The 19,426-nt window shown below is 35.8% G+C and overlaps 1 protein-coding gene and 1 long non-coding RNA gene across 10 annotated transcripts in view; one reads left to right on the top strand and one right to left on the bottom strand.

Moving 5' to 3' along the window:
- LOC127072629 (uncharacterized) overlaps window positions 1–19,426 on the bottom strand; it is a 189,955-nt gene that overhangs the window by 86,217 nt on the left and 84,312 nt on the right. The window lies entirely within an intron of this gene.
- LOC127072602 (disintegrin and metalloproteinase domain-containing protein 10-like) overlaps window positions 1–19,426 on the top strand; it is a 144,219-nt gene that overhangs the window by 42,001 nt on the left and 82,792 nt on the right. For all 3 annotated transcript variants that reach the window (XM_051013129.1, XM_051013128.1, XM_051013130.1), the window contains exon 3: window positions 9,205–9,326. In XM_051013129.1, coding sequence (XP_050869086.1) covers window positions 9,215–9,326 — 112 coding nt within the window. In that variant the 5' untranslated portion in view covers window positions 9,205–9,214. The remainder of the gene's footprint in view (window positions 1–9,204; window positions 9,327–19,426) is intronic.

Raw genomic sequence — 19,426 nt, 5'->3', positions numbered from 1 at the left:
TCTCGATCTGTCGCTGTTGCTATCATCCAAAAGGCCTTGCGAGACGAGCTGACTCGACGCATCCCATTGCGAGTAGCGCAATATGTCGATATAGCCTCGGTTATGTTGTGTTGTGCCATTGACATCAGATCTATAAATCTCGACGTTACATTCACGGAAATCGCATACACGTCATTTACGGACCAATGCCCGATGTCAGCGCGATGTATTCTGCTTGTGAGAATCATCTCTGTCTATCTGTCTATCTGTCTATCTCTTTCTATTTTTTTCCTCTATCTATTTCTCTCACTCTATCTTTTGGATGTCTCTGTTTTTCTCTGTTTTACTCCGTCTCTAAAATCTCTTCGTTTCTACACCTTTCTCTCTTTCTCTCGGATGACAAGATCGTTTGATCTATCTTCTAGCTATTTTGTTAATCAAGATAGGTAATTATTATAAGATGAGATATATAGTAAATATAAATGTGTATATATCAGTGATACGATATATAATAAAATTCTTTTATAATTCGAGTAAATTCATATAACACTGTCTATCTATCTATCTCTTTTACTCTTTCTCTGTCTTACTCTGTCCTACTCCGTCTCTAAAATCTCTTCGTTTCTACAGCTTTCTCTCTTTCTCTCGGATGACAAGATCGTTTGATCTATCTTCTAGCTATTTTCTTAATCGAGATAGGTAATTATTATAAGATGAGATATATAGTAAATATAAATATATATCGATGATGTGATATATAATAAAATTCTCTTATAATTTGTGCAAATTTATATAATACGACGAGAAAACTGTGACTTGTTTTCGTGTAACAAGTTATATCGATATTCCATTTAACTTGATCATCTTAAATATATATATTTTGTGTATATACGTACATGTGTGTGTGTGTGTGTATAAAGTAAAAAAAAGAAAAATTTTATTTCTGCATAAATTGTCTGTCAAATTTTTCAATAATCCTTTTGTTATAACAATTTCACATTTTCCTTTAATTATGACCTCTGCTATATAAAAACAAATTTTAAGATAATTCGAAATTTAGACTTTATAGTAAATCATTCCACCTTTCGTAAATATGTGTTTCCAAATGCAAATAAACATATTTCATATTCATATAGATCATGTAGTAACTCGTATAACATGGATTCATACAACGCCATAAGTATTTACGGGTTATTCTATCGGATTGATTCATAAATAAATGTCGTTTCATTATAATAAACTTCTATTCTACGATATTATCCAAGAAAATTTTATAACAAACAAGCGATTCTTGTATATTCGTGACTTTTGTAAAAAAAAAAAAGAAAATACTTAAAGATTTTATAAAATATGAAGAACCTAAAGATATTGATCTATTTATAGTTTTTGGGTGTAAGAAACTGATTTAGTTAGGTATTGAGTTTAGGAAAACTCATTTAGTAGATTAAATAATCAGATGAAATATAAATAATTTTATCATTACGTACTAAAGTTAGTGTAACGAGCTACAATATTCATTGAATTTTATGTACCTGTCTTAACGATAGACAACGACATTCGCCAAACTTTATATGGTTGTCTCAGCGATGGAGAAGTTATTAATGCAAAGATTAAAAATGAATGATTTTATAATTATATATCATGAGCATCCTTCGCTCGTTAAAGAGGATTGAGGGTATAAAAAATTTTTCCTATAACAACTATTCAAGTACCATATTGTCGGGATAACTACCGCTACTTTTTTCATAGTTGAGTATTAGCGTACTATATTATAAGGGTTATATTCCAGCGTTAAGAAAGCCATATGAAATTCGACGAATATCGTACAGTGCATTGCAAAGTTCATTGACCTTTCGCTAAGAGAGCCGTGTATGAAATTCGGTGAATATCGTATCGGTAAATTACAAAGTTCACTAACTATATAAAATATATAAAATAAAAAAAAAACATTATATCGGATTATATCAAACTCCACGAATGAATTTAATCAAAATCGAGAGCTAATAAAATAATATTCTCATAATCGAAAATGATAGATTGACTTAGTTTTGTCAAAATCCATCTGCCCGTTTTTAAGACAAAATTGACGAAATGTATAAATATATGAATATAAAATAATGATTTAATTTAATAATATAGGATTCATAGTCGTTATTATAATATGATTATTAAATATTTATTAGTATTATTCAATTATTATTATTATCATCATTATTACTCTTATTTATCATGTTCTTTTCGTTTCAATATCCTTTCTATATCGAAATAAATAGATCCTACTTTTTGTCTTATCTCCCATTCTCATTTACCCAGGAAATCACGATCGATAGAACACGAATTTCGAGGACGACCCTCAAGGCGACTTTTCTCTTTCGTACGACGACCTAAGCAATCTGAATTCACGAGGCAAGACGTCATCCTCCGTAGCCCTTTTGCGTGAACGTGTGCGTATGTATGTATGTATGTATGTATGTATGTATGTGTATGTATAAGCACTGTGCACGATGTATAAATGAGGTCGAGCGAAGTCATCGAAGTCGAAATACGGTACCTTAGGGATAGAAAAGAGAAAAAGAAAAAACAAGAGAGAAAGCGAGAGAAACAGAAAGAGAGAGAGAGACAGATAGACAGAGAGAGAAACAGAGAGAGAGAGAGAGAGAATCGTCCTTTTCGAGTAGTAAATTATCGTTGAAATACGAGAGGTGCCGTGTTGGGACACGTATTTTAAGTGGGAAAAGGGAAGAAAAATGTCGACCTTCGGCACGCAAAAAAGCGAATCGCGTATGTATTGTGAGTGTCCTTCGTGTATCGATCCTTCAAAATGAATTGCTCTCACTCTTTCGAACGAATTACCACGGCGTATGTTAAGTTTGCTCGCGCGAGTGTCAATCACGTCACGTGACTCCCCATTCGAAAAGAGACGAGGGAGGGTGTTTGACTGGGAAGGTAATTAATCGTAAAGCTTGGCACGAATTCGCTTCGATTGCTTCTCTACCCTCGTCGACGAGCTATTCTTTTCTTTTATCTTTTTCTCTTTTTATTTATTTTTATTTATATATTTATTTATTTATTTATTTATTTATTTATTTATTTACTTTTGTATATCTTTCTCTTTTCATTCTTTTTTTTCATTCTATTCTACACGGAGCGAACTCAGAAGGCGAAGTCTGTTAATATTTATTTTCGGTAAAAAATCGCGATGAATTCTTCATCACGAAAATAATTTAATTCGACCGATCATTCTATTTATATTTATAGTTCGTTTCTATGTCCTAGAAAAGTTCCAATCGATCTACGTCATCCGACGAATTAAAACGGAATGTTATTTCTTTCTTTTTTGCTCCTTCCGACAATTCTGTTCTAAAAAAAATATATACCTCGCGATGTGGGAACGACGAGTGGTATTTTTTCAGTTGCACGTTTTTGTTCCTTTCTCTCTCTCTCTTTCTCTTTCTTTCTCTCATTCACTCTTCTTCATATCGAACCACTCGTACAAAATTGCTTACGTTCGAGACATCGATGAGCGACTTGCGATTTTCCCTATATGAAACTACTTTTTTCTTTTGAAAAGATTCGAAGCTTACCTCAGGCCACTTCTCGTTACCGTTATTATTACCGACGATGCGATTTAATTGGATCGTGCGCTAATGAGTTCCTTCCGGTAATAATCGGTTGCTTTCTCTCTCTCTCTCTCTCTCTCTCTCTCTCTCTCTCTCTCTCTCTCTCTGCTTCCTTTTCTCATCATAGATTTTCGAAATAAACGATGCGATTACTACACCGAGAATTCTTCAACACGGCGGTCGGCTCGCAATTAAGCCGAAGATCTACGATAAACCCGAAGCAATTAGTCGAACGATTATAGTAATTCGAAGATCGACTGAACGACGACTAAACTACAATGAAATATTTCAATGAGAAATTATTTCTATTTTTAATTCTATCTTTTTATCCATTTCTATCTCTATCTCTCTCTCTCTCTCTCTCTCTCTCTCTTTCTCATTCTCTCTGTTCAACGAGAGACACGTCTATCAGAGTGATCTATTGTCGGACCCTGGAGAGACCTTCGAAATCAATTCAACTCAATTACATAGCCTAGGAGTGGATAGTACCTGTATATATCTATGTGTACGTACTTACGTATACATATACATAAATACATGTAATGCCACTTTGAACGTAACTCATGAATATCTTTTATTTTCATTGACGATCGAAAAAGATTTGCTTTAGAAAATTTCGTTGATTCTTCGTTGATATAAGATTCATTTTTTTTTTTTCAAAGTAATTATCGATGAATAGAATAATAATAATGTGTTTGAATACACGTATTAGACTCGTGCACATTTTAGCTGTCTCCTTCCTGATTGTATTACAATCCGTAAACGATGTTGTCGCGGCCGCAAAGCATTACTCGTGCGACTAATCTCATTTCACGATACCACGTTTCACGTTCCATGTGTCGACTAATCGTGTTCACGAGTATGAGAGAGAGAGAGAGAGAGAGAGAGAGACAGAGACAGAGAGAGAGAGAGAGAGTGCGTGTGTGTGAGAGAAAGAAAGATAGAGAGGTAGACCAATAAAAAGGATAACACGTGAAAGAAACATTTCTTAAAATCACGCGAGAAAATCAATGAGATCTATCAACGAAATACTTTTCAAGATTTAAACTAATAAAAACAAACAGAGAGAGAGAGAGAGAGAGAGAGAGAGAGAGAGAGAGAAATAGAACGTGAATAGTTTTGATAAAAAAAAAAATAAAAACAAAATAAAAAAGACTACGTACATGCGTACACAAAAAATCAAATGCTACTTTTTTTTTCGTCAAGCCAATACTCGTATCCGTTCATTTTCATTAAACCAATACTACGTGTCGATGTGGGGAAAACAAAAAAAAAAAAAAAGGAAAAAAGAAAAGAAAAAGAAAAAGACAAAAAAGAAACAAAATAACAAGAGATAAACCGAATACGATGGCTATGTTTCAATCGTCGATGATGATTGTTCTCGATGACAAAATATATACATATATATGTATATACACATGTATATGTACGTATATATGGTACATACCTATCTACATACCATGTATTCGTAAATACTCTCGCAGCAGATTTTCATTTCGCTTGTTTCATCGTTAGTTCGCACGCACGATCTCGAATTTGTCTCGATGCTCGTCGAACGTGAATTGGTTTTATATAGGTAACGAATAACCGAATACCGTAACGAGAGAAGTGTGAATTTTTCTCGACGTTCGCATAGGAGACTCCAAATGTTCTTTTTCATAGAGCTGGAAAACATTGGAGTGGGGGAGGGTAGGAAGGACGAAAGAAAGAAAGAAAAAAAAAAAGTAAAATAACAGGACGGTATAATAAAAAAGAAAAAAAAAAGAAATAATAATAATAATAAAAAGAATAAATAAAAAAAGCGATAAGGGTAAGGGTAAGAGATGGGAAGAAAAAGGGTGAAATTCTTTCTTTGTTCGTTAACATAATATGAAAAAATTCATTTAATAGACATCGTTCGATGCGAACGAGTTTATCGAATCGTCACGATTGACTTTAACGAAATAAAAAGAAAGGAAAAGAGAAAGAAAAAAAATAAGGAGTGGTACGAGAGAGAGAGAAAGAGAGAGAAAGAGAGAGAACACGAAGACCTTAAATTCCCACGTCGAGACCAGGCAAAAGAAGAAGGAGAAGAAGAAGACTTAACACCTAACATGCCCAGACGCCATTTGTCCGATGAAGACACACTACCTCTAATAAAGAATCGTGTCGGCGTAACGAACAATTAGCGAAGAAGCAGACGGCTCTGAAGGGAATTTCCTCGACCACGTTCGACGTTTCAATGTCGGAAGAAAATCGATATCGTCCTGAGAGAGAGAGAGAGAGAGAGAGAGAGAGAGAGAGAGAGAGAGAGGACTAACCAAGAAAAACGGACATTAACTCCCTTCTCCTTCAACTCAGACATCCCCCACCTGTATTCTAACCCCTATACACATACATACATACATACATATAGATATATACACACACACATACATAGATACATGTACATACACTTTATCCTTTTCTTCCTCTCCCCTTTATTCGGCAAGATCCTTCTTGTATTCACTTTAGGACCCTTCGTACTCATCGGAAACGATTTCCTTCAACCTCCGAAAGTAACCCTTTTCATTACGAACAAGGTTATAACGGGGAATATGGTTAAGTCTATAGTTAAATACAGTTAACTAGAACGTTAGAAATTTAAATTATTTTTTTTTAAACGTTTCTTTTAAGTCGTTCGGATATATAAATAAAAAGATATTTTCTATCTTTGTGTTAAAAACGATAATATTAAAGAGAAAGAGAGAGCGAGAGAGAGAGAGAGACATGGTAGATTCGGGTCTAGTTTTTCTTTTTCTTCACTCGACGTTGACACTAACGAGGCGTAAAAAAAAAAGTTAGTATGGAGTAGCATAGCCCGATACAAAAGGGAGATTAAAGTGAGATTAAATCGAATATGAGCAAGAGACTAAACTGAAAGAGCTTTCTCTTCTCGGTACTGGTTTCGTCTATCTAGCTCAAGCAAGATAATTCTACATTGTTATCCATCGGATTAAATATTTATTCGTTCGTCAAGCGTAATTACAAAATATCGGAGAAAAGAAGTGGGCTTATGAATGAAGGAACTTGAAAAACTATGTAGAACGAGATTCAAATAATTTTCCACGATTAGTAAGTCCTTTTTTAGTTAAAATATGATTATACGGTTATATATCTATTTATGATAATACCGATAAGATTAAAGATAGGGAAAAATAAAGATGAAGCGAGATATCGTGTAACAATTATGATAATATAATAATAATAATTAATGATAATCATAACGATGACGATAATGATTATGATGATGATGATGATAAAGATGATGATGATGATGATGATGATGATAATGATGATGATCGTAATTACGATGATGATGATGACGATAATAATGATGATGATGATGATGATGATGATGATGATGATGATGATGATGATGATGATGATGATGATGATGATGATGATGATGATGATGATAGTAGCATTGCAATAGAACAGACTCTAAATGATATTCTCTTAGGTCCATGAATATTATTTTACCAGTCTTAATTAAACCAAGCTGATAATTTTTCAGGAAACGCAAATAATAATAATAATAATAATAATAATAATAATAATAATAATAATAATAATAATAATAACGACGCGAAACCAGAGAATCCGTCATCGAGCTCGTAATTACATAGCGATTCTGCGGTAATTAATTGCGAGTAGTAGTGTCATGGCTGCGGGCGGCCTCGATATCGCCTCCGGGAAAGTCCGTGCACTTCCTAATTAACGAGACGATATTTTCCGTGGGTGCGCGGAAATGCAGCTGATATACAACGCTGACAGTTTCAGTTTCTGGAAATCGAATAGAAAATTCGTCGGCGTGATTATTGCTCGTTTTCGTGAGTCAACTAATACACATGTATCTCATCTATTCGACAATATTGTCTTATTAGAAAGTTCAACTATTTGTTGATTTTAATGAGTCACAGAAAAAGTGGGGAAATAAAATTGGAAGAAAAATGAAAAGAAAAAAAGAAAAAGAGGGGGAAAAAAAAAAGAAAAAGGAATTAGAGCTACGAAGAAACTCGAATGGCGTTTCTCATAATCAAAAGCATCGTAAAGCAATGATAAATAGAAAATATTTTGTTCGGATATGAAAACGTTTAGGAAAACGCGTGTGAGCAGAATCAATGAAAACGTGAATGTGTTTCTCGTGCGTGGCACTAATTTGATGAGAAGGGAAGCCGCCGAACTAAAGCCAGCCCTTTCACCGACAATTAACCGAAAACATCGTTCGTACGGCCTAGCCCGAGGTCATTACCGATAATTTCATTACGCTTCTACTAGCTTCGGCATAGGTACAGAGAGAGAGAGAGAAAGAGAGAGAGAAATAGAGTGAGAGAGAGAGAGAGAGAGAGAAAGAGAGACAGATAGACAGACAAACGGACAGATAAGACAGTTAATAATTGATTCTCCGTCGTCTCGACCATCTTTGCTGGCTGTGAATATAATGATAATGATAATGATAATGATAATGATAATAATAATGATAATGATAATGATAATGATGATAATATTGTAATAAGCCATACATTTGCCTTAATGAAAAGCTTTCTCTCTCTCTCTCTCTCTTTCTCTCTCTCTCTCTCTCCCCCTCTCTCTCTTTCATCTTTTTCATTCTTCTTTTATAAAGTTAACGACAGAAAAGTACAATGAATTTTCCTCTCTGACGATGAGAGGACCTCTAATGAGAGAATATTTAATTACCAAGGAAATGTTGGACGAACAGTAATATTGTTAATAACACGCCCTACAGAATATATTTATTAATAATTTCTCATCGTTTGGTTTTGAACGAATTATTTGAAATTTATCGAGAGAAACGTATGCGACGGCGTTACCTTTTGCAAATAGGTGTACGTCTCTCTTATATGTATGGGTAGGTATACCTATGGCAATTTCGAGTGAACGATATCGTATTAATTATGTTGCTAGCATAGCGATATGCTCGTGCGGCTACCCGCACGGTTCATAGATAGTCGGATTACAGACTCGCCAATATTGATTAATTGGTTATCTCTTCGTCTTCGTGCTTCCTTTACATTACCTATGAGTTATCTATCTTCCTAAATCACGAGAGCGATCCTTTCTTTTCATAAACGAAGAAAACGCCCTCCAAACGATCGCTTTATAATACCTTTCTTATCGATTAACGTTCGTCAAAGATAAAAAAAGAAAAAAAAAAAAGAAAAGAACGAATAGTTGTATCAGCCAATAAAATGGATAAATAAATAAATAATACGCCTTTTGATTGATTCTCAACAATGGCTAATTTTCATTCACAGATAGTGATAAAATAAATAAAATATTAAATGTAATATCGTTTCTCGTTGAATATTTCCTTCCGTACGAATGAAATCAAATCGGAAAGAAAGATTTAATTAATTAATATTAAATTATTAATTAATATCGATTATATTAATATCAAAATATTAATTATTAATTATTAATTCAATAGAGGAGAAAATATCATGTAAAAAAAAAAAAAAAGAAAGAAAAAAGAAAAAAAAAGAAAAAAGAAAAGACAGATAGCTCGATAATAATTCGTCATAGGTTCGAAGAATACATTTCGTATGTTTTATTTTTATTTCAGAGAGTTTAAGATGAGACTTATAAGAGACACAAGCCTTTTCCACGAAGACACAACTTTCGAAGGATCGAACGACCGAAATATTGCCTTCGATCCTTCCCACACGTACAGCGGCACGTTGGAGGGTAAGTGAACGTAAATATATATATATATGTATATGTATATATATATCTATATGTGCATACATAGAGTATAACGTTATCTTGATCCTACTCAATAACCTTTCTTTAACAATTTTACGATAAGGATTCAATAGTTTATAGGAAACAGTATAATAATTCCCCGCGATTACGATCGATAAAGTTTCCATTCGCATAAGATCGGCAGGAGGTAGAAAACTTCATCGATTATCTGCAGGATGCATACTCGTATCGAACTTTCATAAGGTCTCGTTTATAGGCTCGTTAAAATCCCACGATCCGAGGATGATGCACGCCCCGATAAAATTCAAATTTCTATTGCGAGCCACTCCTCTGTTTCGTCTCTTGAAATAACGAAAAACAAAAAAAAAGGAGAAAGATAGAAAAAGAAGGAGAGAGGAGAGAGCAGACGAGAAAGAGGAAAAAGAGAAAAAGAGAGAGAAAGAGAGAAAAAAAAACAAGAGAGAAAAAAACAAACAAATCGATTTCACGTGGGATCAGAGCCACGTGAACAGAACGATAGGCAAGTGAGGTGAAAGAGTTTGCCGATATTAAGTCACGGGTAACTCTCGTCATCGTCCAATTCGCACCCCCATCTACCTACCTACCCACCCATCCCTCATCGAACTTATTCTTTTTTTCTTTTTGCTAAAAATGCGCACGCGCACGTACATTAAACCGCAAAAGTACAAACAACCTCTTCTCCGCACGAGTATACGATCAAAGGAAAACCCGTTGCTTTCTTGCCTTTTTACTTGCTTATCCTTCTTCTATCCCCTTTCCAGTCCTCTCCAACCCCCTCTTCCTCCTTTCTCTCCTCCATTCGTCGTTGCATTCGATTTTTCCACTTTTATCCCCCAATTCCCGTACCACTCTCCTTCGATTCCTTGTTTCTCCGTTTTCCACGATTTTCCTGACCTCCGAGCTCCGTTCCTTTATATTCGTTACCATCTCACCCTCCTGCTCCTCTTCACTCCTCTTCACCCCCTCGTTTCAACCCTCTACCCTTCCCTGCCAACGATACATGCTGCTCGCATAGTGGGTTATTGGATGGTTTCCAATATGCCAGGGTTGCTACGCTCGACCACTACCGAGACCACTTTATGTCGGAGATCGCTATAACTTCTACATTTTTTACGGTTCTCGGAATTGTATCGAGAGCCAAAAAAGAAAGAATAGACGATGACGATGACAATGACGACGACGACGACGACGACGACGACGACGACGACGACGACGACGAGAACGAGGACGATAATGGCGACATGGGTAATGAGGTAACCAGTCTTTTGGCCATCTGAATTTTCGATACCGAACCAAACGTTATATGAAAAAGTATATCAGAGTCCGTTCGAATTTTCGGTAGGACAGCTAAATTTTTGCTCGGACGTGAGCGATATTACGCGAGAATGAAACTAAAAGGGTGGCAAGAGGAGATTGGGGTAGGAGAGGTATATAATCATAACCGCTGGACGATACATGTTTCTTTTTTTCTTTCTTTCTTTTTCTTTTTTTTTCTCCTTCCTCTCTTTCGATGGAAGGAGGACAAAATTTTCGAAACCGTTCGCTTCCGAATGAAGAAATAACGAAGAGACTAGGAAAATGTTTAGAAGTATCGCAACGAGTGAACGAGTATCTCTGTGTGTGTAAGAGAGAAGTACGAATTCGTCGTATTTTTGTTCGTTTAATCACCGTTATGGAAAGTATAGAACGAGGATGAGCTTTTTTATTTCTGTTTTTGTTTCTTTTTATTCTTTTTTTTTATTTTTTTTTTTTACTTCTTTTTTTCAGAGAAACTATACGAATTCGAGCGAGAAATAATGAAGAGATACTACATAGTAAAGATTTACTGTTATACGAATCAATACTCAATCAGACTCTATAATATAAAACTGGGATAGGAAAAGTGAATTTCATGGACGAGAAATAATTGAATATTTTCTTATATACATATACATACATACATATATATATATATATATATATATATATATATATATACACATTGTGTATATATGTGCGCTCGTGTGAGATTGATTTATCGATGCTTAGTCCGGCCACAATTTTTTTTTTTTTTTATTGTTGAGATATCGCGTATTGTTCGTTGGCAAGTGATGGTTTGGCGACAAAGAATTATTTGTTTTTCTAATGCAGCAGTTCCCAAACTACAATATATTCCGCGATACATCAGTTTTACGCGGAAGGTCGAAAAACATTCCGTGAGAAATTATGAAAATTAATATTATTTTATTATTTTCATATATTTTCTTTTATATAATTAAAATTTCCGAATAAATGTACGTCTTGTTTTTCTTAACTCTGATATATTTATTTACTTAATTTATTTATTTGCCGAAAGTATAAAATAATCCGGATGTACCATTAAAATTTTCAGGATTTTTGAAGTGTTTCGTCATAGAAGTTTGGGAAACGCTGTTCTAATAGATATTAATACGTTTTGCGCGCATTCGTGTATGGATGACTCTTGTGAGAAATGACCGAAAAAGCAGTAAATTTCGGAAACGCGAATAGTTAGTTAATATTTGTTTAATCTTCTTTGTCATAGTTGTTATTTTTTAAAAATATATATCTAGTTTTTCTTTTCTTTAAAATAATAAAGAGACATTAGTTTTCTGTTTTTTAAATCCACTATCCTACATACATACGTATATATACATATATATTATACACATATATATATATATATATATATATATAAAACAAAAATATACATACATACACAAATATAAAAAGATTGAAATATTTCGGTGAGGGATTAAATCGTATAAAAAAAAATTTTTCTACAAATTTGTTTGATACAAAGGGATACATCATACGGTGCCAATTTTTTTTTTTTGTTAGCAAGTCGAGTGATGGAGGAAATTTCAAAGTCGAATCCATTTTTTTTAATGGAACCATATATTTTTCTGTTCACAGTTGGTTGGCATTTATTGAGACGAATTTAACGACGTCCCATATATAACGATATACCAAGATCATTTATTATTTTCAAAAGTTATTAATTATATTTTAAATTTGTAACTTCCTAAAGAGTATAATCTTGTATCGTTGCTTGCCAGCTGTTACGCTGCATATTGTAAACGAAGGTCAAACTTCTTACGAAATAAATTTTGTTTACTTAGGTCGGTAAAAGAGGGATAGAGAGAACAAGAAAGTAATTTCGAAAGAGTTTCAACAGCGTTACGAGATTATGGCGTTTGAAAAAGAGATAGCAAAAATGTGACGAATTCTCGAGTAGTTTTGATCAATACGTGATCAGACCAATGAATATACCTAATATACACACAAATATCAAAGTAAAAAAAAAAAGAAAAAAAGAAAGAAAATATCCGGTATTTCATATATAAGCCGAAGGAACGAATTTTACTTCGTGTTCATTTCTTTAACATAGCGCAGAAGAAGATCAAGAAGAAACATTTTCAAAGTTGCCTCGCACTTTGTAAAACTCGTAGGAGTGGTACGTGCGTGCGTGCGTGGATCCTTACGATTGGTTATGCGCAAAAGTCGACGAGCAAGTAGTTTTCTTCTTCTTCTTCTTTATATACCGTACATACAGACACATATAGAAAGGAGAAAAGAGATAGAGACAGACAGAAAGAAAGAGAGAAAGAAAGAGAGAGAGAGAGAGAGAGAGAAAGAAAGAAAGAGAGAACACATAAGAATCAACATGAAATTCAATGAATCGAGTTTTGTGTGGCATGGGAAAGAAGTTTCGTCAGGGAACATGAGAAAACTCGCAAAAATGTGACTCGATAGTCGTAGATGGAAAAAAAGAGAGAGAGAGAGAGAAAAAGAGTGAATTGAGTACTAAAGATAGAGAAAGAAAAACGAAGAATAAGAGAGAGAGAGAGAGAAGAAGAAGAAAAAAAGTAAGAAGCCGAATAAGGATTAGAAAGTAAAGGAAAATCAAAAATCTCCCGAGAGTATACCGCATTATCATAGGAAACATCGTGACAAGGTCTACGAAAATGAAACGTACGTGAATGTCCCGGTGGAACTTGGTTAACGTGACTTCCCACACCTCCACCCAATTCACCGCACGCCTCGTTCTTTCGCTCGTTCCTCCTATAATCCTTGTAGATACATCGTGAATTTTCTGCCGGGAAAGTTTCAAAGAGAAAATTATCACCGTTGGGACCGATGTAATTCTTTGTGAATTCACCTTCAAAGAACGAGCATACACATCGAAACGCATTCTTTTCTATTCTTTTTCTATTCTTTTTTTTTTGTTTTTGTTGTCTAGTTGCGTTATCGTCATCTCTTGCGTTTACGATCTCAGATTCATCGATATCGTTGGTTTAGTTATTTAACGAAGGTACAGTTGAAAGAAAGAAAGAAAGAAAAAGAGAGAGAGAGAATAACAGTACTAAAAATATCAATCTTCTTTTTCTGCTTATTTTTATTTTAGTTTTCTTAGTTTTTACTTTTATTCGAAACTCGATCAAAGATGATGATATCAAATAAGATATTTTATTCTTCTACTACTACTACTTTATTATTATTATTATTATTATTATTATTACTACTACTACTACTATTACTACTACTAGCGGTTTATCAGAATTTTAACCTCATTTCGAAACTGGATCATCGATATCGAGGAACGATATCGAAAGAGAATCGACCAAAGTAGTAGTCAATGTTCTTTCTTCCTCTATCTCATCCTTAGACGACGACAAAGGGAAAACTATTTCGTTTCCATCTTTTAACGGAGGAATAATCGAAGAGCTAAGGGAGGAGGATAAGGACGAGGATGAAGATGAGGAGAAGGAAGAAGAGAGAGAGAGAGAGAGACAAGAATAAGAAAGATGGTAGTACTATACGAAGACGATAGTAGTAGCTACATAGGGTGTATCTCAAACGAACCACGAATTTTCTTCCTTTGGCCAAATCGTGGATTGAACCGATAAACTCGAAAGTAACGAGAGGAAGACGATATTTTCTCTCTTTCTTACGAATAAGTACACGAATCAGTTACTCTCTCTCTCTCTCGACTCGAATCCAAACAGCTACTTTGCAATCACCTTTCGTCCTCGAAGCTCGCTGGAGCCCAATTTTAATCATCTAAAAGACGTGGCAGGAAGGAAAGAAGGAAGGAAAGGAGAGAAAAAAGGAACGAAAGAAGGAGCGAAGCGAATAGAAGAGAGAGAAGGAGAAAAATATAGATAGACAGAGAGAGACAGAGACAGAGACAGAGAAAGCGAGAGAGAGAGAGAGAGAGAGAGAGAGAGAGAGAGAAGCCGGCGATCCAACGGACTGGGACGTCACTTACGAGGAATTGCAATTTTCTCTAAAGATCCCTGACGCGAGAAAGGAAGAGAGAAGCAACTTGTGAAAGAGAGAGAAAGAGAGAAAGAGAGAGAGAGAGACGAAGCGGTTTCTCGACTCGCAAGCCGGGGCTGACGGGCGAGATTTTCGCGCCGTCCTAGAAATTCAACGCCGAACAGCCATCCTCTCCTTTGCCGGGTCGTTTGTCGAAAGCAATTTCCATCTGCGAACGGTTTTCGTCTTACCGAAGAAGAGAGAGAAAGGTATGCCTGTCCTATCCACCCCTTTTTTCTTCCACCCTTTAAGAAACCATCAGCCGTTCCTTAAAATTTCTCTCTTTTCTCTCTTTCTTTCTTTCTTGCGCCTGTCTGTTCTCTTGATATATAGGTATGTATGTAACTTAGTAAAAAAAAGAAAGAAAGAAGAAGGGAAAGGAACGAAAAATGAATTGGAAAATATAAAGAAAAAAGAAGGAACAAGACTACTTACGACTCAAACGAGACACGTTGAGAAAATGAAAAAGTTATTATCGATAAATTAGAAGGGATATCTCTTTCCTTGCGAAGGGTTTACTAGGACCCTTCATTTTTCTCTTATCTTTTATACTTTGATATTCTTTTTCTTTTTTATTCTTTTTTCTTGTTAAAATCGAACGATGTAAATAGAAAGAGAGAGAGGGTGTGTGACTAGAAAGAACAAGTTAGAGCATACGCGTTCTGTACGTCTATCTATGTGTTTGTGTGTGTGAGAAAGAGAGAGAGAGAGAGAGAGAGAGAGAGAGAATCTCACGAATAAATCCGTCGGTATCGTTTTCCACGAGACACCTTGTTACAAACGCTCTGACCTAATTACTTCGCTTTCGTATCTCTCTATCTCTCTCTCTCTCTCTCCTACTTGATACCATATAGTATATCCCATCTCATTTCCCGTTAAAAGGGGCAAAGAGAATACCATAGCACGAATTTTGTCTGTTGCGAATTGACTGCTCGAGCTTATATCATATAAAATACAATGGACGAGAAACGGACAATGATGGGGAGACATTTCACGAGGTTTTACATTTCGACGTGTGATGATGCTTCGTTTGGGAAAAGTGAATTCGTCGAAGCACGAAGCTCGCAAGGATTCACGGAATGTTATTATTTCTTTCTTCTTGTTTCTTTTTTTTTCTCTTTTTTTTTTTGTTTTCTTTTTTTAATAGAATGACACGTAAAAGGAAAGCACAACAGCTGCTTCTTTCATTCCATTTTCGGCGTGGAATTTTAATGGGGAAATACCCGAGATAAGGATATCTTGATCTTTTTTTTCCTCTCTTTGCTCTTTTTAAAAGCTTTCTACGAAATCGTCGAGATCGATCGATCGATCGTTATCCTCCCGTTCGATTAAAATCAACTATAAAATCACTCTTTAAAAGCCGACGAGGAAGAAAAAAAAAGAATAAAAAAAAAAAAAGAGAGAAGAAGAATCGACAATTGAACCCCAAGTTAAACGTTTTCCATGGCGCGTTTTGATACACAAACGCACACGCGAAACTAGCTCCGCCCTTTTTCTGATACGTATTTCGCAACACACCTATGTGTATTTGATTTTTTTTCTCCTTCTTTTTTTTTTGTTTTTTTTTTTTTTTTTTTTACATAGCAACGAATATAAAATATTTCCTCTCGAATATTAAACGTTTTACTACCATGGACAGACCATACGCTTGTACATATATAAGTAGGTATTTACATGTACGCATACATAAATGTATTCATACGTATATAGAAACATACGTGCACATACACACATATATAGCTAGTGCAAACGCATGTGTGATATTTATAAATAAATCGTACAAATATTAGTGGCACCTGACGGTTGACGTACGAGCCACAACAACGTGTAGAATATTATATACTTGAAAACAGTCGGAAAATCGACGAACGAACATATTTTGCGTAAAGAGCCAATGGATCCGGTTCACGAATAAGCATTATAAAGAGCACCAACGGAATACACGCACTTTTCGCTTTAATAACTCTGAATCAATGTTTACAGAGGACCGATAGCGTATAGTTTAGATAGCAACCACGCACAACCGTGTACATCCAAATCCAGAAGCTTTTAATTCATCTGGAAAGAGGAAGGCAAATAGCAGAGGAGACGTATTTATGTATTTCGCGAATCACCGAAATAACAATAATACGACGATAATAATCGGAAGATGCGGAATTTATTCACGGAATAAACCGATCCGATTTTTCTTTTAGCTTATGAAATTATTACAACGAAATAATTACGAATTGTTAAGAGAGAAAGAAGAAGTAAACAAGAAGAAAAAGAAAAAAGAAAAAAGAACAGAGCGAGAACGAGAGAGAGAGAGAGAGAGAGAGAACATTTCGCGATAAAACCAACTTCTCCAATTAGCGACGTACTTTCCAGGAAAGATAGAAGCGAAGGGAGATACGGAGGAGGAGTTCTGTATAACAATATCGATGCAATTACAATGGCTCTTGAAAGAAAGAAAGAAATAGAAAAAGAAAGAAAGAGAGAGAGAGAGAGAGAGACAGAGGAGAAAGATGAAAAGTCGAGGGAAAGAGAGACGGAAAGAGAAACTGTTGCCTTTGAGAGGGTCGCTCGTCTCTTTCGTTATGAATGAATCCAGCAATGAGTTGGCACGGCACCAGAGGATTTCCAGGTGGTCGCGAAATTAAGCTCGGCCTCGTTCACCCCCTCAGTTCACCCCATTCTACTCCTCCTCCTCCTCCTCCTCTTCTCTCCTCTATCTTCCAACCCAACCAACCCAGCCGAACCTACACACTACGAAAGCCGTGGCTGCAATCTATGCCTCGCTGAATTTACTGGCCCCTACTGCCATGACACCGAGCAACCTGCGGACTCATCCCCTCTATCTCTATCTCTGTTACTCCCTAGGCACCACCATTACCGTTCCGACCACCAACCAGCAGCCTTTTAGCCTCGCCAATGTCACTAGGGATTTCACGAGAGCGTTTCTCCGCGGATATATAATTTGTCGAGGCTCTGCCAAACTCGTCCAGTGCCGTCGTGGTCTATTGAATTGGACTTTCTCTCTCTCTCTTTATCTATCTATCTATCTATCTCTATCTCTCTCTTTTTTTTCTTTTGCTCTTCTTCTTTTTTTTCCCCTTTCCTTTTCTTCCCTCTCTCTCTCTCTCTCTCTCTCTCTCTCTCTCTCTCTCTCTCTTTCTTTCTTTCTTTCTTTTTATTCTCCTTGTTTTCGAAGCATACAAGGAAAAAAAATTCTCTCGCCCCGATCGATCCGACTTTTTAATTAAAAACGAATAAGAGATCCTAGGGTGGTTTCTCTCTTTCTTTCTTTCTTTCTTTCTTTTTTCTATACCACTGTCTTCTTACCGAATTTATCCGATTAAAGGGATACACGAGAGACACTTTTTTTTCTCTCTACAATACACTTTCACTTTTCTCGAATAATTGACTTTCGATTCGTGTCTGTCGGGAGTAACTTTGTTCACGGTACCGAGCTGACACGTACCAGCCGTCGCATGGGCTTTCGATACGAACAGGTAGTAATAGTACGAGGGAAGATCGATAAACTGTCCAATGGAGAAATGAAGGAGGAAATGGGGATGAAGCGTAGATGGGGTTGAAGAGAGAGAGAGAGAGAGAGAGAGAGAAAGAGACAGAGAGACAGAGAGAGAGAGAAAGAAAGAGAGAGAGAGAGAGAGAGAAGAGTAGGAAAAAAAGAAAACAAACTTTAAAGGGAATCTATCAGGAAGGACCGTCGAATTATCGACCTTATCTACTTAAACGTTATTCACTCGACGGTGTTCTCGCGTCGTTAAGAAGAGTCCATTTGGATAATTAAGGATGTATCCTGGCAGACTCTACTTAAGTGCCGATATATCATTGCGAACGTTTGTTCATTCTCTCTCTCTCTCTCTCTTTCTCTCTCATTGTTTTTCTCTTCTTTCTTTCTCTCGACTTAATACCACTTCCAATCGCAGACAAAAAAGAAAAGTGGGAAAGAGAAAGACGACAAAAAAAGAAAAGAATAAAAGAGAGAGAGAGAGAGAGAGAAGGCGAAAGAGAAAGAGAAAGAGAAAGAAGATGACAGAGAAGGAAACCCGGGTCGTTCCGGAAACAAATTTCTTCCTTTTGAAGTAGGGGGATGTAACAGCTGGTGGTAACAGGATAATTACTTCTTAGCATTTCACACTTCGCCGAATATCCCAGTGGCGCATTATGCGTCTCTGCTTTAAACCTTTCTATCCTTCTCTATCCTTATTCTTGTCTTGTCTCACTATCTATCTATCTATCTATCTATCTATCTATCTATCTATCTATTTCTCTCTCTCTTTTTATCTCTTCAAGAGAAATCGTAAAATAGATCAAGAGAGACAAACTTTTCTATTGGAAAGCTTCGATAGGCCAAACGAACTACTTTCGCGTTTCTACTCTTCTTTTATCACAATGATCTAGAATGAGTGAAAGGAGGAAGACAGAGACAGAGAGATAGAGATAGAGAGATAGAGATAAAGAAAGAGAGAGAGAGAGAGAGAGAGAGAGAGAGACCATAGTCATCACATAGAAAACAAATTCTCCTTCTCTCGCACAATAGTAACTCCGTATTGCTCTTTGACAAACAGGAGAGACGCTGTTGTCGGTGTAACAAAGAGAGAAAGATATTCTCGGTGGAAGCGAGCGGAAGTCGAAGACAAGTTTCCGACTTCGTTACGAGATACGTATGTAATACGGAATATATTACGAGAGAGTCGCCATTTATTTGTCTCTCGTCGGCTAGCTAGCTAGCTAGC

This window comes from Vespula vulgaris, chromosome 2, assembly GCF_905475345.1.
Source record: "Vespula vulgaris chromosome 2, iyVesVulg1.1, whole genome shotgun sequence".
Lineage (NCBI taxonomy): Eukaryota > Metazoa > Arthropoda > Insecta > Hymenoptera > Vespidae > Vespula > Vespula vulgaris.
Note: the sequence above shows the minus strand (reverse complement) of the source record. Positions and strands in the feature narration are given on the sequence as shown.